This window comes from Mastacembelus armatus, chromosome 12 (assembly GCF_900324485.2).
Source record: "Mastacembelus armatus chromosome 12, fMasArm1.2, whole genome shotgun sequence".
NCBI lineage: Eukaryota > Metazoa > Chordata > Actinopteri > Synbranchiformes > Mastacembelidae > Mastacembelus > Mastacembelus armatus.
This window is the reverse complement of record NC_046644.1, coordinates 18791329-18808708: the sequence shown is the minus strand read 5'-3', so window position 1 is coordinate 18808708 and position 17380 is coordinate 18791329. Positions and strand designations below refer to the sequence as shown.

General features: G+C 44.0%; 1 protein-coding gene across 1 annotated transcript in view; it reads left to right on the top strand.

The window, feature by feature from the left end:
- The window catches only part of adamts6 (ADAM metallopeptidase with thrombospondin type 1 motif, 6), a 47232-nt gene that overhangs the window by 4618 nt on the left and 25234 nt on the right, over positions 1 to 17380 (top strand). Inside the window, exons 6-12 of the mRNA XM_026296606.1 lie at positions 81 to 164; positions 1353 to 1498; positions 3344 to 3387; positions 5994 to 6099; positions 7451 to 7597; positions 12533 to 12674; positions 15434 to 15541. Coding sequence (XP_026152391.1) covers positions 81 to 164; positions 1353 to 1498; positions 3344 to 3387; positions 5994 to 6099; positions 7451 to 7597; positions 12533 to 12674; positions 15434 to 15541 — 777 coding nt within the window. The remainder of the gene's footprint in view (positions 1 to 80; positions 165 to 1352; positions 1499 to 3343; positions 3388 to 5993; positions 6100 to 7450; positions 7598 to 12532; positions 12675 to 15433; positions 15542 to 17380) is intronic.

Below are 17380 nucleotides of genomic sequence, written 5' to 3'. Positions count from 1 at the left end.
CTGAAGGTTGTGTATTTATACTGTGACACATGGACACAATTTGTCTGACTTTGTGTCTTTTCTTCTTTTCTGGAGGTCAGGTTGCCAAACTTTACCGTGATGCCAGTCTAGGAAATGTTGTGAACATTATTGTGACACGGCTGATTGTCCTGACTGAGGATCAAGTAAGAAAATCTGTCTTTCCACCCTAAACCCTTCACCGTGTTACTGTTTAGAAAATTTATTTCACTAACTCTGAACTGTCAGTGCAGCATTACCTGGGTTATTACCATGAGCCCTTTTTTACAGCGTCTGTAGCCTTACCTGTACTGAGTCTATAACTGACATGCTTGGCGTGAGCGAGCTGCAGTATTTTATGTGATTGTTGTGGTTGAAGGGGAGAGAGGAGGGAGACTATTCACCATATGGCCACCACTTCAGATGAAAGATCATGCATCTTCCCTCAGGGAGCCTCAATTGAGGATTTTTACATGGATAGTACATATGTGTGTGTGTGTGTGTGTGTGTGATGGGAAAAACAGAGTGTCTTCCAAGCATCTGTTTTTTTTTTTCTAAAGGGGTCATGGCAGCACTTTATGTAGCATCAGGTCTGAACAGCGAGTGGAGTGGAGCTGCACCTTGATCCAGCAGGGAGGAAAAACTAGACGATCAGTTGTTTTGGATAGAAAATAAACAGTTTGTGGTGAACCACTGACGTGTTGTTGAGCTGTCTGGTACCGCAGCTCTGCATCATCGCTCGGCAACATGATGGTTTACTGGGGGATAATGATTAATGGAAGTAGATGCCTTTTGCAGATTTTACTACAACTTGCCCAACTAGTCCTTCTACTCCTGTTGCTTCCATTTTCCTGCTTTTTCTTTTCATGTGAGTCCTTGTTCTAGTCTACAGTGTCTTTTGTTCATCAAACTCTTCCTGCTATAAATTATTTTACCTTCACTACAACTGCATCTTATTTTAAATCAAACGCATTTCACTCTCTTACAAAACCCGAACCTCCCTCTGATCCCAGTACAGAACTTCTCCAAATACTTCATCCAGATAATCTGGTGTCGTCTCGCTCATCAGTTCTGTCTCCACACAGTACAATACAACAAGACTCAGTACAGTGCAGCATATGAGAGAACACACTACTGTGAGATATAACAAATAACAGAGGAACGCAATCTGATACAATACAATATAATAATAGGATTCAATTCAAGGCGATGATGCAGGGCCATGATACGTCACAATAAGATGACAGTATTTGATAAGATGCAATCCCTGATACCAGTGGTACTGTAGTATGACGTCTGTATAATAATGTATATGAGAATATATTTTCCTGCACTGTGCTGTGTTGTGTTTGCAGCCGAACCTGGAGATTAACCACCACGCTGACAAGTCTCTGGACAGTTTCTGTAAGTGGCAGAAGTCCATCCTGTCCCATCACGGCGACGGCAACAGTATCCCTGAAAACGGGATGGCTCACCATGACAACGCCGTCCTAATCACCCGGTAAGTTTAAGCTCACGTCTAGAGTTACAGACCAAGGATTCATGAGCTTCAAAGAGTAGTTTCTTTCAGTTGTTACTTTCATTGTAAGGAGCGCTAATTTTCTCATTTTGAGCAAATGGGTTGCAGGTTATTTTCTGTGCTGCTGGCTCATAAAAGCTGTGCGGTCACGGTTCAGCTTCAGACTGCAGTTGTGTGTGTGTGTGTGTGTGTGTGCGTGTGTGTGTGTAGCCAGCAGCTGCCACACTGAAACCTCCAAATGTCCAGTTCATGTGCACAAACTTTACCTGCGACTGCTGATGGGAATAAAGAGCTTGGTTCTGAAAATAAAACACGCCGTCTCAGATGTCTGTACCTGTTGAGCTGCAGTTTATGCCAAGGGTGTTACCAGAAAACAGCAAAACTCTGTCATTACCTGAAATAGGCTTCATTATTGCCAAAACTGTTTTGGCCACATAACCTAGCAACTACAGCAGGTTTTTTCTTGCCAGAGGATGGCGTTCTGTTTTTATTATCGGTCCCATATGATGGGATGTTGCTAACCTTTGAGTGAGTATAGTATTAGTGACTAGTAAAGCCATGGAAAAGCACAGGCGAGAGATAATGAGATAATAAGCTGTGGGGAGGAGGCACTGGCTGAGCCCAGAGATGCTAACATTGGAGACAGTATAAATAGCAGATTATAGACACCAGGAGCTTTTATTAACCACCATGTCTGCAGGAGCATTCAGACATTCCTGTAAAAAACATTTAGTATGAGTTTTAGATGATTGATGCTTGCAGCACTCAGATCAGTGGATGTATTTTCCAAGTTCTGAGTCTTTGGAGTGAAGTCCATTAAAGGACTAGTTGATGTTTTAAATGTTTTTAATGCTAAATGAACAAACTTTCTTTGGTTCTAGTTTCTCCAGCTTTTATAGACTGAATATCTGGTTTTGGACTAACTTAGTATTGACAGTGTATCTGAAACAGCAGGTGTAATTTTCTAACAGAGGCATAGCGTCTTATATGAATTCTGGTTTATATTTGTTAATGTGTGTGTGTCCTGTGTTTCACTGATCTAATTTGATAGTACATTCACTGCCTTGTGTCAGGGTCTATTGATAGAGAGGTCTGTGAAAAATAATGCAAATGCTTTGATGTAAACTAAGAAAGTGCAGCGTTCTGCCAAATCCTCTCACCAAAGGGACACAAAGCCGGTTCCAACTTTGTAATTCATCCCAACACTTACCCTGCGTTGGCCTTTTGCCTTGATTGGAATGTGGCCTGTCACATTAGAAAAAAAAGACACTGAGGGAAATCGGGGAAATATATCAAAATAAATAGACTTCCTAATCGAGGTCATGATTGCACCTCGTTGGCTTGGAGCTGCTCCACTGGGAAGGTGGGAAGAGGAGTTTGTGGGGACAGAGGGAGCGAAGGGAAGCAGAAAGAAATTAGATTTGCTGTGCCCTTGGTTTTACTAGATTAAAAGCTTTAGGAATGATCGGACCATTCATTTGAAATGTGTGTTTTTAAAGCACTGCAGCTCAGAGTGTTTGGCCTTTTGGTCTTTTTCTACGCTCTCTCAGATTACCTGTATGTGAGTCACTGGGGTCGGCAGCATGACCGAAGCCTGTTAGCTGGGTGACATTTCATTAAAGGCTCATGCTATAGATGGAGGAGTGAACCAGGTGTTTTCACAACCATAGTTTTGCTAAAGGTGGAGAATATAAGCTGCCAGACTGCGTGATTAAACATGGAAGGAATGGAGTGGCGAAGAGCCAGTGGAAGAAAATACTGTACATGTAAAAAAATGAAGTTAATTTAATTGTTTGTGCTATTTCCCTTTTCTTTGTCTGTCCTTAGATACGACATCTGCACCTACAAGAACAAACCCTGTGGTACCTTAGGTGAGTGGACTAAGCAGAGGAAAGTTTGCATACAGTATGTTAACATGCACCGGGCCAGATTAGCTGATGTGGACCGTATGATCCTCAGATTTAGGAGAAAACCTTATAGTCTCCTTTAGCAGAACACCAGACAACCCCCCTGAGACAAAATGAGAAGGATGTTTTCACTTGGGTTATTATAGCTCCTCAGTGGCTGTGCTCTGTTAGCTGAGGCCAGGAGCCCTGAACCCCTGGACAGCCCTGGTCAGCTCCTCACACGACCCCCGGTTTCTAAACGTCCTCTGCCTCTAACCTCAGTTTGTTTAAGGTGTTTACACTTCAAACGGGCATGAGAGCGAGAAAGGACGAGGTATGTGTTGGAAAGCCGAGGAGGGAAACTTGGTTGGGGGTGGGGTGGGAGGGGCGAGGGATAAAGAGGCGAGCAGTGACAGAAGGAGGAGATGGAGGAGAAGAAGAAGAAGAAGAGGGGGAGTTGAAAGGAAAATGGAAGGGGAAAAGGCCAATTATAGGGAGTGTTAGAGAATGCAGGAGAGGAGATAGAGTGGGTGATAATGCTGGCTGTGGTGGTATTGGGGGTGGAAACAAGACAGCAAGCAGTGGCAGAGACCCCCCCCCCCCCCCAAAACCAAACCTTCCTCTCTCCCCATCATATCTTTGTAAAGGCCCTGCAGGCACCACAGTATATCTTGGAGGTAATATTGTGACTTCAGGGGCGCTTTGACAGATTGACCGCATTCGTCACATTCCCCGGTTGCTTTAATTGCCCTGGCATCTGCTTGGCTTCCTCACTGCCCCCCTACCCCAACCCCCTGTACGCCCCTCCTCCCGGGGATCATGCTCCGGGGTCAGATCACTGGCCTTTAGGGTCGAGGAGTAATCACGGGCCTGGAGATAATACACAGTCCACCCTGGTGTTAAGAAAACAACTTGCAATGCGACCCACACACACTCACACATTCTTAAACTAATCGTAGAGTAGCCAGCCTTCCTTTCCCTCCCTCGCTCCTTCTTTCTTCACCTTCAGGTTCCCTCTCTCCCTGCAGTAATGGTTTCACTGGCCTCCTGATTTGCGAGTCTATTCTTGTTTAGTGTGTCTTAGTACAGAGGACACAAGAGCCAGGCCACGTCGAGCGGGGAGGCAAACAACTCATGCAAACTATGCAGGAAAGTCTGAAGCAGCGCTGACCGTCAAAACGTAAATTAATGCAAAAGCGAAACGCAGGAGTGTGGGCTTCATCGAAATCATGCTTTGCAGAAATCTGTGAGCATGTTTGGCCTGTAGAGCTGCGTCTGTGCAGGCAAAACAAATCTGAGTTTCCTGTAATCGATTTAAAGGGTCAGTCAGCCCAAATGACAAAGAAACACATGTTGCATCTGAGTGTTCAGACACTTTTGGTTTCAGAGCCATCTGCCTCCTCCTTGGCAGAAGGAACTTCCAAATGAAAAGTGTTGGCAGTAATCTGTGCATAAAAACCCCTGAGTGGTTTATACACTTGGCTGAAGTGGGAAAAGTTGGTGTAGTGATAAAAGCCAAATGTGACAAAGTGCAATGGAAACAGAGTTGGAGAATAAATCCTGAGATACATGAAGGATGTGACGATGCAACGATCTCACATCTGTGTGGACAGTGTGACCTTCCTCACGATGAAACGTGAAGCTTACATAAATGCCCATGTGGTGGAATTTGTGTGACTCTTCACGTCACAGTTGAAGTGGAATTCACGCCAGCAGATGGAGATGTGCATTATCTCATATTTCCTCTTGTTGGTTTAAAGATTTGTGCTGAACACAAATGCAAATTGACTGGGGGGTTCTAGGGATTACCCAGAGTACCAGGGAGACGTGCTGCTCTTAGAAAAGAACTGCTGAGGACGTGAACACCCCAAATGAGACGGTGCAGACGTCTCAAATTGAACATTTCAAATGAAACCAAAACTTGCTGCTTTTCTCACGTTGTTTTTATAAATTGAGTGAACTGACCCTTTAGCTCTTTCTCTTTAAAACAACATCATTAACATGCTCTTTCCTTCACACACATCAATGCACATCCCCCCCAACACACACACACCTGCTTTGCGCTGTCATATGATCCGCTCTCAGTCACCTGTAGATGTAATCTGTGAAGAATTGCCTCCTGTCTCCCTGTCTGACCTGTCAGGCTTTAGGAAAAAAGGACCTGTGACACCTGGATCCTGGAGAGGTTTTAACTTTAAACACCCTCTCCTTTCCCTTTCTTCCTCTCACCTCATTCTGCACTTTTTAAAATGAGGAAAACATCTATATTTTCTGACAGGTTTCCAGTGGGGCACAGCATCGGTGAGGGGCTTCTTATATTCCTTTCCTTGGCTGGTTTTAGCCCTGGCTGTTGCTACATGAATTAAAATGTATAAACCTAAATCTTGGTTAGATATTTTCCAGCAGTTGGTAAAGTTTGCAAGAAATCTAAAAGCTGTCCAGTTGTCGATGCAGAACGTCCCTGGAGACTGCAGAGCGGTGATTAGCTCAGGTTGTTTTTAAATCTCAATCTGATCACCATGAGTCCTAAGAACGCTACGTCCTGACGCTGTGTTTGTATGTTTGTCTGGCACGTGTGTGTTTCTGTGTAGGCTTGGCCTCTGTGGCTGGAATGTGTGAGCCGGAGAGGAGCTGCAGCATCAATGAAGACATTGGTCTCGGCTCTGCTTTCACCATCGCGCACGAAATTGGCCACAAGTGAGTCTTAAGACTTTTAAGATCCCAGTATAAGATATAAAATTTGACTGTTTTTTCTGATGCAAAATGCAGAGATGGGACAAAGTCGGTGAGGCTCCTGCATGAACTGCTCAGACAATTTTTAAAGCAGCATGTGGCAGAGATTTAAGAGTCAGTCATTTTCTTATATTTATGATTTTCTCTTGAAAGTTATTGCTGACTCAGAAGTGATTAGTTGATTGATTCTTTTAGCTGATGCATGATGATCAAGTAATTTAAATAATTTCTTTCTCCAGCTTCTCAAATGTGAACATTTTCTGGTTATTAAAATATTTGCAGCTATTGTTTGGCTTGTGCTAACGAAGAAGGTAGATATTATAGATTTCATGCCTCTTTTGGTTTTTGTTAAGTCTAATAAGATTCAGATTCATCACTGTTTCCAAGACCACACCTCTCTTTAACAGACTTTACTTACTGCTTTGTACCTGTGTCCAGCCTCCCCCCTCCCCAGCAGACGTCTTGAACTGCACCTCCACATATTTCCTCACGCAAACGTCAGTGTCTACATACATCTGGCTCTTTTTTCCTGAATATAAAGCAAAAATAATGATGATCTATTAGTCTGCGTATCCCTCTTGAGAGAGCTCAGCAAGATGGCCATTTCCTTTATTATGTCTCATGTCTGCTTCTGTTGTGGGGCAGTTGTAAAAATAGTCTCTGCTTCTAGAGGATGTATAAAAAAAACACTGCAGCAGGGTTTCAACTGGGCTGATTTATTTCTAGAGTAGGGTAAAATGTCATATACACCAGCCTTAGAAAAACAGGTTCAGGCTGTGCGATGTGGTCGGGTTTGTTATATACATTAGAACTGATTTGTGCTTCTGGACTGTAAAAAAGTGAAGCTTCAATATCCTGCTGTAACATGAGATTTTCTCTCCAAAAACGATATCATGGCAGATCATGTCTATTAAAAGATGTAAGTGGTTTACTCTCAGTCCTTAAAGAACCTCCAGCAGCTTTGTAGGTCGGGAGATGTTTGTTTTTTGGGTCTTTCTCTTTTTTCTGAGCTGCCCCACGACCTGCTCAGACCTGCAGCTGGTGATTGACAGACAGGCATCAGGACGCAGAGTGCTGATTAAAACCTTTTTGTTCCTGTCGAGCTCCAGACAGGCTTTGACCCTTGACCCCTGGCTCTCCTCCACACATCTGTTTCAGAGCCACCGAGCTCAATCTTTACAGCCGGGGCTGCTAAAGGGAGACAGGTCTGAAACCTGGACTGTCCACTGTGCAATAACCGCCAAAGAGAGGGTCATTTTTAGACCTGTGGTTCATCATTCCTGCATTAATAGCAGTTTTTATTTTTGTGTTTCAGTTTTGGGATGAACCATGATGGGATTGGGAATTCCTGTGGTACCAAAGGCCACGAGACAGCCAAACTGATGGCTGCTCATATAACAGCCAACACCAACCCTTTCTCCTGGTCCGCCTGCAGCAAAGACTACATCACCAGCTTTCTGGAGTAAGTGGATGATGGTTATTCCCTCTGGGAGCGTCTGTGTGTTTGGATTTTCCTGCGTGTGTGTGCATGTCTTTATGGCGCTGTGCGGACCATCAGTGTGGGAATATATTGGTCAGTCTGCACAGCTTCAAAATGCCTTCTGAGGGTCTTTTTGTTAAGGCTGGAATTAGGTTTAGGATGAGGTATTTATTAGTGATGGCTACGGCTGTAATAAGGGGGTAGGGATGTCCTCACAGATACAGCAGCCATGGATGTGTGTGCAGCAGAGAAAACAAGCACTTGCAACTGTTTCGCTTCACAAACCGCTGCCACTGGTTGGCCCCTGTGGTGACCCGCTGGGCGGTCGTATATGCAAATCCTTTCCCACTTATTCACATCCGTGTCATCACTGAGGCTCCTGCCAGACCTCTTTGTGGCTGTGTATGATAACTGGATGCCTTCCACCCCTTCATCCTTTTGCACCACAAGGAGGGTGATTTTAGAGCTCATCTGGTCACCAGTGGTGATTTGTAAGGCCAGCTGCCCTCAACCACGGCTCCACTGTTTACAGACCAGTCAAGTGCCAACCTGGCATGGTAAAAAAAAAAAAAAAACCCTGCAGAGGATTGTCATGCTGAGTTGGGTCACATGAAACATGATGATCATGATTGGACAGAATGAACTAAAATCTAATACTCCTGAATCTGATACTAAGAAATGAACAGCCTGGTCTCACACAGTCTCTAACAGCTCTCACTAGGGGACAGTAGGTCGCTGACGTTGCTTCACAGACTTGATTATAAAATCATGCTTTTTTTTTTTTTTTTGAGTCACTGTTGGGAAACTGTTTTATGGTGAAGGGATGACAGAAACTGGTCAGGATTGTTCTTTTGTTCTTTCAGATGAGAAACATGTTGCTGTTCTTCTCTAACTACCAGATGGTTGTAAACGCCGTAGAACTAGTGCACAGAAATTAGACAACAGAAACAGAAATAACATGGTCTTGTTAAAACTGATCTAATCAAGATTTTTATATTAACTACAGTGAATATTACTGTGTATAATGTCAAAGTCATCAATTTAGCACCGAGGTCTACAGTTCCTCTCAGTTCTAGAGAGATGTTTCCAGATGTTTCCAGATCTGCCCTACAGCAGAACATTGAGTTACTTCCCCTATGGCTGGTTGGTGGAGCCCAACAACTGAGCTAAATCATGGACTTACATTTGCTTGGGGGCCAAAAGATTAGTGCTGTTGATTAACATCAATATGTGACTGCTGTGTTTACAGTTTGTTGCTGTGCAGAAGTGGCCAAACATTCATTCAGTGCAGGTAGAAATGTCCTTAAAGGAGCAGGCGGTTTTAGACTAGAGCAACACAGGATCCTATAGTGACAGAAACCCAGGACAAGAAGCTCCTATCAGGACTCTGCTGCAGTTTTACTTTTTGCTGAAACAGGTTTGGTTCCCTACTTGCAGTGAGGAGTCTTTAAAGTTTCAGTCCTAATTGATTTGGAGAAACCAGTAGTACAACAAGTGCAGTTTAGGACTACAGCAGTTACTCTGTCATAAAACAGAAGAGCAACTGGTGCATCTGTCTGCAGTGCAGCCAAACAAAACGATATTGTTTTAATAAAGATGTCAGTCAGTAGTGATTCCAACCGCGATCTGACTCCCTGTGATATTTAAAACGGAGCCACTGATGAAAAAGGCTGAAAATGACCACGTCTTGGTCTGTGGACTGTGGTCGGCGCTAACCTCTGCGACAGACACGCTGTGTTTTCTGCAGCTGCTTCACAATAAAAGCCACTCAGCTGCTGCATGCTTTTAATGTGAAGGACTGTTTGCATTGGTAGTACAGTAACAACTAAGATGTAAAGTCATGAATGAGGCTGAATTTGCAAGCTGGACCTGACTAGACAGAAATTATTACTGGTTCAAAATACATTAAATGGCCACTGCAGAGAAAAGACAGTTAGATATTATTGTTTGATTTCATGAAAACATTTAGAAACTCTAGCAGCTTCAGACCTGCTTTACACAGGAGGTCTTGTTATTGGAGCTTGAAGTTGGATCCTCCAGTCTGAACCCATTGCCCTGCAGTGCTAAGAAGCCTGCTTTCTGCTTGTGTCTGCGTTTGTTTTATATGTACAGGTTTGTGTAACAGAACCATAAAGAACACATTATTCCCTTCCAGAGTGTTATTTTTTATTGTACCTGGGTAATTGGTAATTGAAAGTACTTCTTCCCTGCAAAGAAGCAGGGGGGTTATAAAGTAAGTAAGACTAAGTTTCTCAGTTTGTAAACTTCACACAGACGGTGCAAACAAAGAATCCTTCGTTTCAGGCTCTTTCTTTCCACAGCTCGGTTCAACGGCTCATCACTAAGACCTGCTTGCAAATCCTGCTATCCATCCTGATGGCGATGCACCGGCTGTGTGTATTGCATGTGTGCGGCGCATCTATTTGTGTATTCCTGCTCAGTTAGTTAGTGAGGCCGTCCAAGAAAGTGGATAATAGCGGTTGTCAGATGAAGTTTCCGGCTGAAAGCTGCTCGAGGACGGTTAGTGAACAGCACTTGTGTCAGAGATGAACTCGGACACAAAGAGCCACTTCTCTGACGCTCTGTCGGGTTCCTGTCCGTTTCTGGCTCGAATAACTGAGGATGAGAAGCTGTGCTCAAACTGAAGAAAGAGACCCGGGCTGTTACTTTGTCTCTGAGCAGAATCCTCTCTCGCTCTGCGTGTTTTACCTCCATTTTCTGTCAAGTCTGCTGCTTGTCATTTAATTTTGGTTTTATTGCCTGCAGCCTTTATATTTCTTACAAAAGAGTTCTGCCTGTAAACTCTGATTATCCTCCCTTTGTGTCCCTCAGTCGGAGTTTTGGATATCATGCAGGCTTCTCCTTGCCAAGTAAACAACTTTGGCTGTGGTGTTGGCCTAGATTCACCATCTTGCTTGAGCAATATGTCGTGCTTTGTTTGGGTTTTTCTAAATGGCTTATGAATGCACTCACAGTTCAGTACAGTTCTGCCATGTCAGCACTTCCAGTTTGCTCGTTTGGGTCTATCAAACCCTCTGAGACCGCAGGTTCAATTGAATGTGATATTAGGTTGTGTGAGCTGTGCCTTAAGATAATTGTTAGGTTAGTCTGATTCAATCACGCTGCTGTCTCGCTGCTGGTTGGAGCTAATCAGCACAGTCAGTATCGACATGAATGAGCAGTGTCAGGGTTCAGGGATTGCTTATTAGAGGATATTTCCGCTCAGCGTAATGAATTTGGCTGAATTCACCAGACAGGAAGCCTTTGCGACACTGTCAGATAATAGCTTCTGTGTTTAAAGTTTGACTATTTTGTCTCTCTCCAAACCAATAAATAGTGAGGCTTCCCCCCAGTGCACAGGGAGTCTGGGTGTCTCAGAGGCTCTTTCTATGGTGAGGAGGTCCTCCCAGGAACAAGAGCCATGAAATAGGATTATTCCATTCAGTAACTGGAAACAGAGAGAGAGGAAGGAAGACAAGAAGGAAAAGGAAGGAACAAAGATTTTGTTCCTTTGATAAAGATCTTTCGACCGTAGCTCGTCACATAATTAAAATTGATGTTTTCATGAAATCTTCCAAGAAAACAATGAGAGAGATAATGAGAGATTCGATTTCCCCATGGCTGAAATCTCTTTAAAAGTACCCACTGTTACTAAGTTTATTTAGAAACCATCTCTACCACCTCCATGTTTCAGCCGTGACTGACGTGTGAAGAGCTCAGGTCCAGGGCTGAAGCTGCACTGGTCCAAAGCAAAGCGGTAAAGTGTCAGAAAGTGAAACGTCAGAGATTCAGTAATTTCCATCTTTTCTGCAGCAGGAGAAAGAAATGAAGCCTTGATGCAAACCGTTTCCTCCAGGTGTCCCAGCTTTGGCTGAGTCCTTCCAACAAACTGTGTGTGTGTGTGTAAAGCCAGTGTTGGAAAAGACTGGGGTCCATTATTTGGACCATCCAGCCCAGCAGGAAGCAGGACTGGGTCTGGCTGTTCCAAAGGTGAGGAAAAGCAACTGGTTCCACCGCTCTGGGCCCAGGTTTTAGTCTGCTCAGTCATTAAGCTTCACTCCCCCTTATTGCTGTCACCAGGCCCACTTTTCCTTTCGAGGGACGGGAAACATTTCGCTGTGTGTTGCAGCTGCTGCAGCGTTCCAGTGAATAGTCGCAGTGATATTTTACCTTGTTGGATCCTCTGACTCAGGGAGAAGCTTAGGTAAATCAAATATATCAGTGTTTGTTTATTGGCGCTTGCCTTAAATGTAATTTCAGTCTTTGACACATTCGTCAAAGTTTTGATCTGTTGGCAGTGATGGATGGGAGAGGAAAAGCATCCCAGAATAAACAGTTGTATTAGTAAAAGACTTTATGCTTCTCTGCCGATGCATTTTTATTTTTTAGCTACTACAAAACTGTCGACTGTCAGTTTTCCTGCGAGCTCTTTGCACGTGCACATAGTTCTGACAAAACAGACTAAACATAACCCTAGGCCTGAACGTGTGACCCACTGCTCACTCCTGAATTTTCCCTTCCTTCCTCTGCTCTGTCATTTTATTGGCTCCACTGTGGATCCAGCATAGGCAGCGACACACAGAACAGTGGAGCCATATAATCAGACCGGGCTGGTGTTGCAGGATCAGCCTGCCCTCGTCGCCTCTGGTAAAACGTCTCTGCTTGTGCTGATGAGGGGGTGTTGATGTGTAATATCAACATTAATTACACGTCATTTCAGATCTCCGACAAGCTTTCTGCAATGGAGGTTTGGTGCTAAAATTAAATGAGTCAAACAACACCAGCCAAGGTCTTAAAGAGACTAGGAGGGGAACTTTAATCGTCCTGTCTTGGCATTTCTCACTCTGCTATTAACCAAGTGGAGAAAGGTTCCTTTGTGTAAGAAACAATCCTATTGTAGGTTTGTTTTTTTGACAGCTCAGGTCGGGGGACGTGTCTGGACAATGAACCTCTGAAACGAGACTTCCTGTACCCGACAGTGGCCCCGGGGCAGGTGTACGATGCGGACGAGCAGTGTCGCTTCCAGTACGGAGCCTCGTCGCGCCAGTGCAAGTATGGGGTAAGAATCCAGCATCTTCCACATGGTCTCCTGCTCACATCTGTTCTCCTGAACGTCAACCTGTCAGATTCTAGTTTTCTAGCTCACACTTTGGGACTGTGTAGTCAAAGGCAGCTCAAAGTAGCATCTCTAAAACATCCACATAGGAATTTTTCAGTAATATCATTTCAAAACACGCTCAGAAACCTCTGCTACAATCAGCCAGACCCCATCTACAGAGTCCTAACAGAAAAGTTTTTTTTTTAAACCAAAAAATATCAAATGATTTGATTCTTTCTGCTTCTTAAATGTGGTAATTTGTTGCTTTTATTTGTCTCAAATGACAGAAAATTAAATGTCATTAATTGCATCCAAGAAGTAAAAGATAATTTAGCACAGAAAATGAAGCAGACTTCTTTCAGTTGAAGTTCGGTTTCTATTTCCTAGTTGAGACTAAAGGGAGGTGAAGGTGTGAGGAAGATGATGATGCTTATAGTTTTGTCTGTTTCCAGACAAAGAGCTGAGGGAGTGAAAGTCAAACAGCTGTTGTTTTTAGCCTGTAATGAGAAAATCTCAGTACATAAAGTGACAGGCAGCGACAGACAAGCAGCAGCCACATGGCGAAGTGAGCGACTGAAAGAATCCTCAAGGATTTAATGAACAATAACGTGATATTGTTTTGCATTGCCTAAATACTGGGGGGGCCATGATGGGTGGAAAAAAAAGCAGAGAGAGATTAGCTGAGATCACAAAGTTATTTCATTTCATTGAAAGAAATATCTGACAGCAGATTATAGCAGGCCCTGAATCAAGCCCTGTTATTTTGGCTCCTAAGCTCATAATTGTGGTTTTAGATCAGCATGAAAGAGACACATCTGAGAGCGGACTGGATTCCAGCAACAGAGCTAGACTGGAGGTTTTCTTCTGACATTCGGGTCTATTTCATGCAGCCCTCTGAGACAGCGATGCCCTCTACAACTGCTTCAGGACAGGCGTGACCACGAGAGTCTGGTTTCTGAAGCTACAGCTCAGCAGTAACCTGCTGACCTTCTCCATGTTTCGAATCATTCTGTGCTCCAAAGCAAAGCTAAAAAACAGTGATGGGAATATGATGTATCTGTGAATAATGTCAAACAGTCACATTATAGTTTTAATATTTCACTGATAAAACGTTTTGCTTAAGACAACGTAAAATAACAAAATGATTTGTATGTTTTTTCAAACACAACCTGCCACAAACCTACACATTTATCTTCAGGACATAACAGACATTTTTACCAGCACCCATGACCTGCTGTGTGCTGTTAATTTGGAAACTCAGTCTGACACAGGGGTTCCTAATAAACCGAGTGAAGGCCAGGGATGAGACTCGGACTTTGACCTGGACTCCAGATTTGGGACTTGAACAGTTTTACTCTTTCACATCGAGCTCACAGGGATAACACATGCAATAAGAGACGGAATAGGGATTATTACCAGGACAGATTTGGAGACCACTCATGTACAGCAATAAATCAGTGATTATTTCAATGAATAAGGCTCTGACACCTTCAGGGGGGGGTCACCTAAACTGGTTTCAGGCTACCATGTTAGTATCTTCCAAACCTGAGCAGCACTGGAAGCTGAGTGTATGGACAACCTTTGAGAGCTACATGAGCGGGTCTCATACGGTGGTCCTCTGCTCTTTTATCACCAGCCTGTTCTCACTTAGTATAAACTGATCAGGCCCATGTTCGTTAGGGTCTGTGCCTCTGACCTTTCAGCGGGGCAGAGATAGCGGATGGAGCGGCAGGCTGCGTTATTGAAACCAGCTGGCAGAGGGGAGTCGCTGCAACTGGAGAGTGGCAGTTTGCCGCTTTATTTAATCTGGATGGACTCTGGGAGCTGCGGGGCCGTGGCATATTTACCGACCCCGGGGGTCAGAATCTATGCGTGGGATCGTAACTCTTTTTCATGGGCCTGCTCTTCTGCTGTACACAATTCTCCTGTAAAAACCTTTGAAGTCGGGACACGAGACGACCCAGTTTTGGTTAAATGGGAAATCTAATGCAAGACTGTGCAGAGCTGTCCTCGTAACATGTGTTCGCTCTGTGGTTTTATTTATTTGGGGGCATCTCAGTGCTGTCTTCCCATTATCCCTCTCCATCCAGACACACTCCCTTCCTTTGGTAATCTAAATGGATTCTCCTCATGTCCTAGACTGAGGAGTGAGGAGGAGAAGGCAGAGATATGATGTTTATTCAGACCACTCAGTAATACTAAAGATATGTGTTAGGCCAGCAAGTCATCTTTATCTAGACGTGAAGGTGGGGGGTGGCTATTGCTCACTCTTCATTTCCCCTAAGAAGCAGAGATGGGATTTCTTGAACTGATGTCACGGTCCCATGTGGTCCTGAGGTGAACGTGAACAAATGTTAGTCATGGTGTTGATGCAGCTGACTCTTCATTTCTCATAGGAGAACGTTAAGAGCACCCACTGACCCTTGGCCTATTGCTCAAGATGATCCAAAGCATATGGGCTCACGGAGCCGATGCCTCTCCGCAGTCTTGATGTGGTCTCATCGCCTCCTCTCGTCCTCTGATTTGATCTGGAATCGTGCAGATTTATAGATGCGTTTCCATGCTGCTCGCGTTCTTTTTTATTTTTCTCACGGACGTCAGAGAAAAGACGAAAAGCACAAAAGAGGAAAAACCACCAAAGGCTCCTGATAAATCATTCTCTCTCTTCAGTCTGCTGAATTGATTTATTCTGACCAACTTGCTTTTGCCTTCTTTCCTAGGAAGTGTGTAGAGAGCTCTGGTGCCTTAGCAAAAGCAACCGCTGTGTAACTAACAGTATCCCGGCTGCAGAGGGGACCCTGTGCCAGACCGGCAGCATCGAGAAAGGAGTAAGTCACCAAACGTTCTTGATGCCTTCACGTTTTCTCACAATTGTCAGGTTTTTTTCTGATAAAACACTGAAGGTGAATTGAGTTTTTTGGTGCTCGTAGCATTTAAAAGGACTTCAGATATGAATTGCTCAGTGGTTGCACGACTCGGCAGATATGGAGCTGAAACAATTACACCTAAAACAGAAACTATTTGGATAGTTGATTCTCCAGATTCTGTGGAGACTTATTGTTTTCTAGTCTTGTATGAAAATCAACTGAATATTTTAGGATTTTATTGGAGCGGAGGCAGAAATTATGCAGAGATACAAGAGGCCACTGAATGTTTTATTGTCACAGTAATGGAGGATATTTAAAATGGAATAAAATAATATTGTAGTTATAGTTTCTATGAGGTTGGATTGGTTCTTTATTACCTGATGTATCATTTTGTTGTGTTCTCTGATTGAAGTACAGACTGAGCCTGTGCACACACAGGGTTAGGGTTAGCGCAGTACCTGGTGCACTTCAGTACGCTGCTCTGGGTGCATCATTAGCCTCAACCAGCGGTAGCTCACTGACTCAGCGTACATCTGTTCCAGACTGGAAGGGGCAGCATTCACACAGACAGGCCAGGCTTTAGTTCATCAGCGCGCTGTTGATGCCAGCCAGGTTAGGGGAGACGGTTTTAACGCGGATTACTGCAGCCATTGTCACGGGATGGGCCGAGGTCTAAAAGGGAAGAATAGGAGAGCGTCACGAGCTGTCACCCCTGATTACCATTAGCTCAGTGGAGCCTTTGATGGCCGGGGCCCAGGGCCAGAGTCCTGTACAGCACTGGGGGCCCCAGGTTGAGCCTGGGGGGCTTTGGCTATAGGAGAGCTGGTGGCACACCCTGTTACACCCAGCTTCAGAGGAATATGAACGTCAGCCTTTTCTCACCCAGCGTGAAATGGAGAGAGGGGGAGACTGAGGGAGGTGAGAGAGAAAATGAGAAAGTTTTGTGTTTTTGCTGTTTAAACTGACCTACAGAGGGTTGTTGAGAAAAGCAAACCACATCTTCCCTCTCCCATCCCTCCCACGGCTCATGGGGACCAGACAGCGTATCAGGACGTGAATGACCGGGACACAGAAACAGGACAGTGGCCTCTCTGGGTTCTTAACCTACTGACACAGTTAGAGAGACAATGGCCCGACTCTGATCCCCTCTTCCCTCTGATTCTCTGAACAGCTTAGCACGAGGCTTAAAACACTCCTGAAACCCGACGCAGTGCTTTCCATCCCTTCCCTGCCTGTGACACCACATTCAAAAGAAACACACAAACATCCAAAATCACTTTCAGACGTTGTTTTGTCGACAAAATAATGACATACATTCAAATTTTGTCCAAATGTTCGACTGATGAAAGAAGCAGTTTTGGGAAACAGCTTTATTTGCTTTCTCTGTTCACATTCATCTTCATCACCTACGGTCCCAACTATTCCACTGTTTCCCTCGCAGTGGTGTGAGAACACTTAGGTTTTATTGAGTGTGTGGAGTATTTTTGTTTGGTACTTTTATGTAACTGAGTATGAAGCGGCGTGAAGGGGAATTCTCAAGTAACGAGCCTTAAAATTTTTATTTAAATATTGACTTTCCACCACTGATCCTTCCTAAGCTTCAGATGATAAATAACATCAGAGTTCTTCTTTATTTTCTGTCTCTAAACTGTCTATTATAGTTTTTCTTGGCAAAATAAACATGTGAAACTTAAAATTCATTTACTTCAAAGATTCAAGGCTCTTAAAACTACAGCCGTAGAATCAGGATGTGGTTAGCGGCTAACCAAAACCAAAATTGTTTTCACATTTCTGTTTACA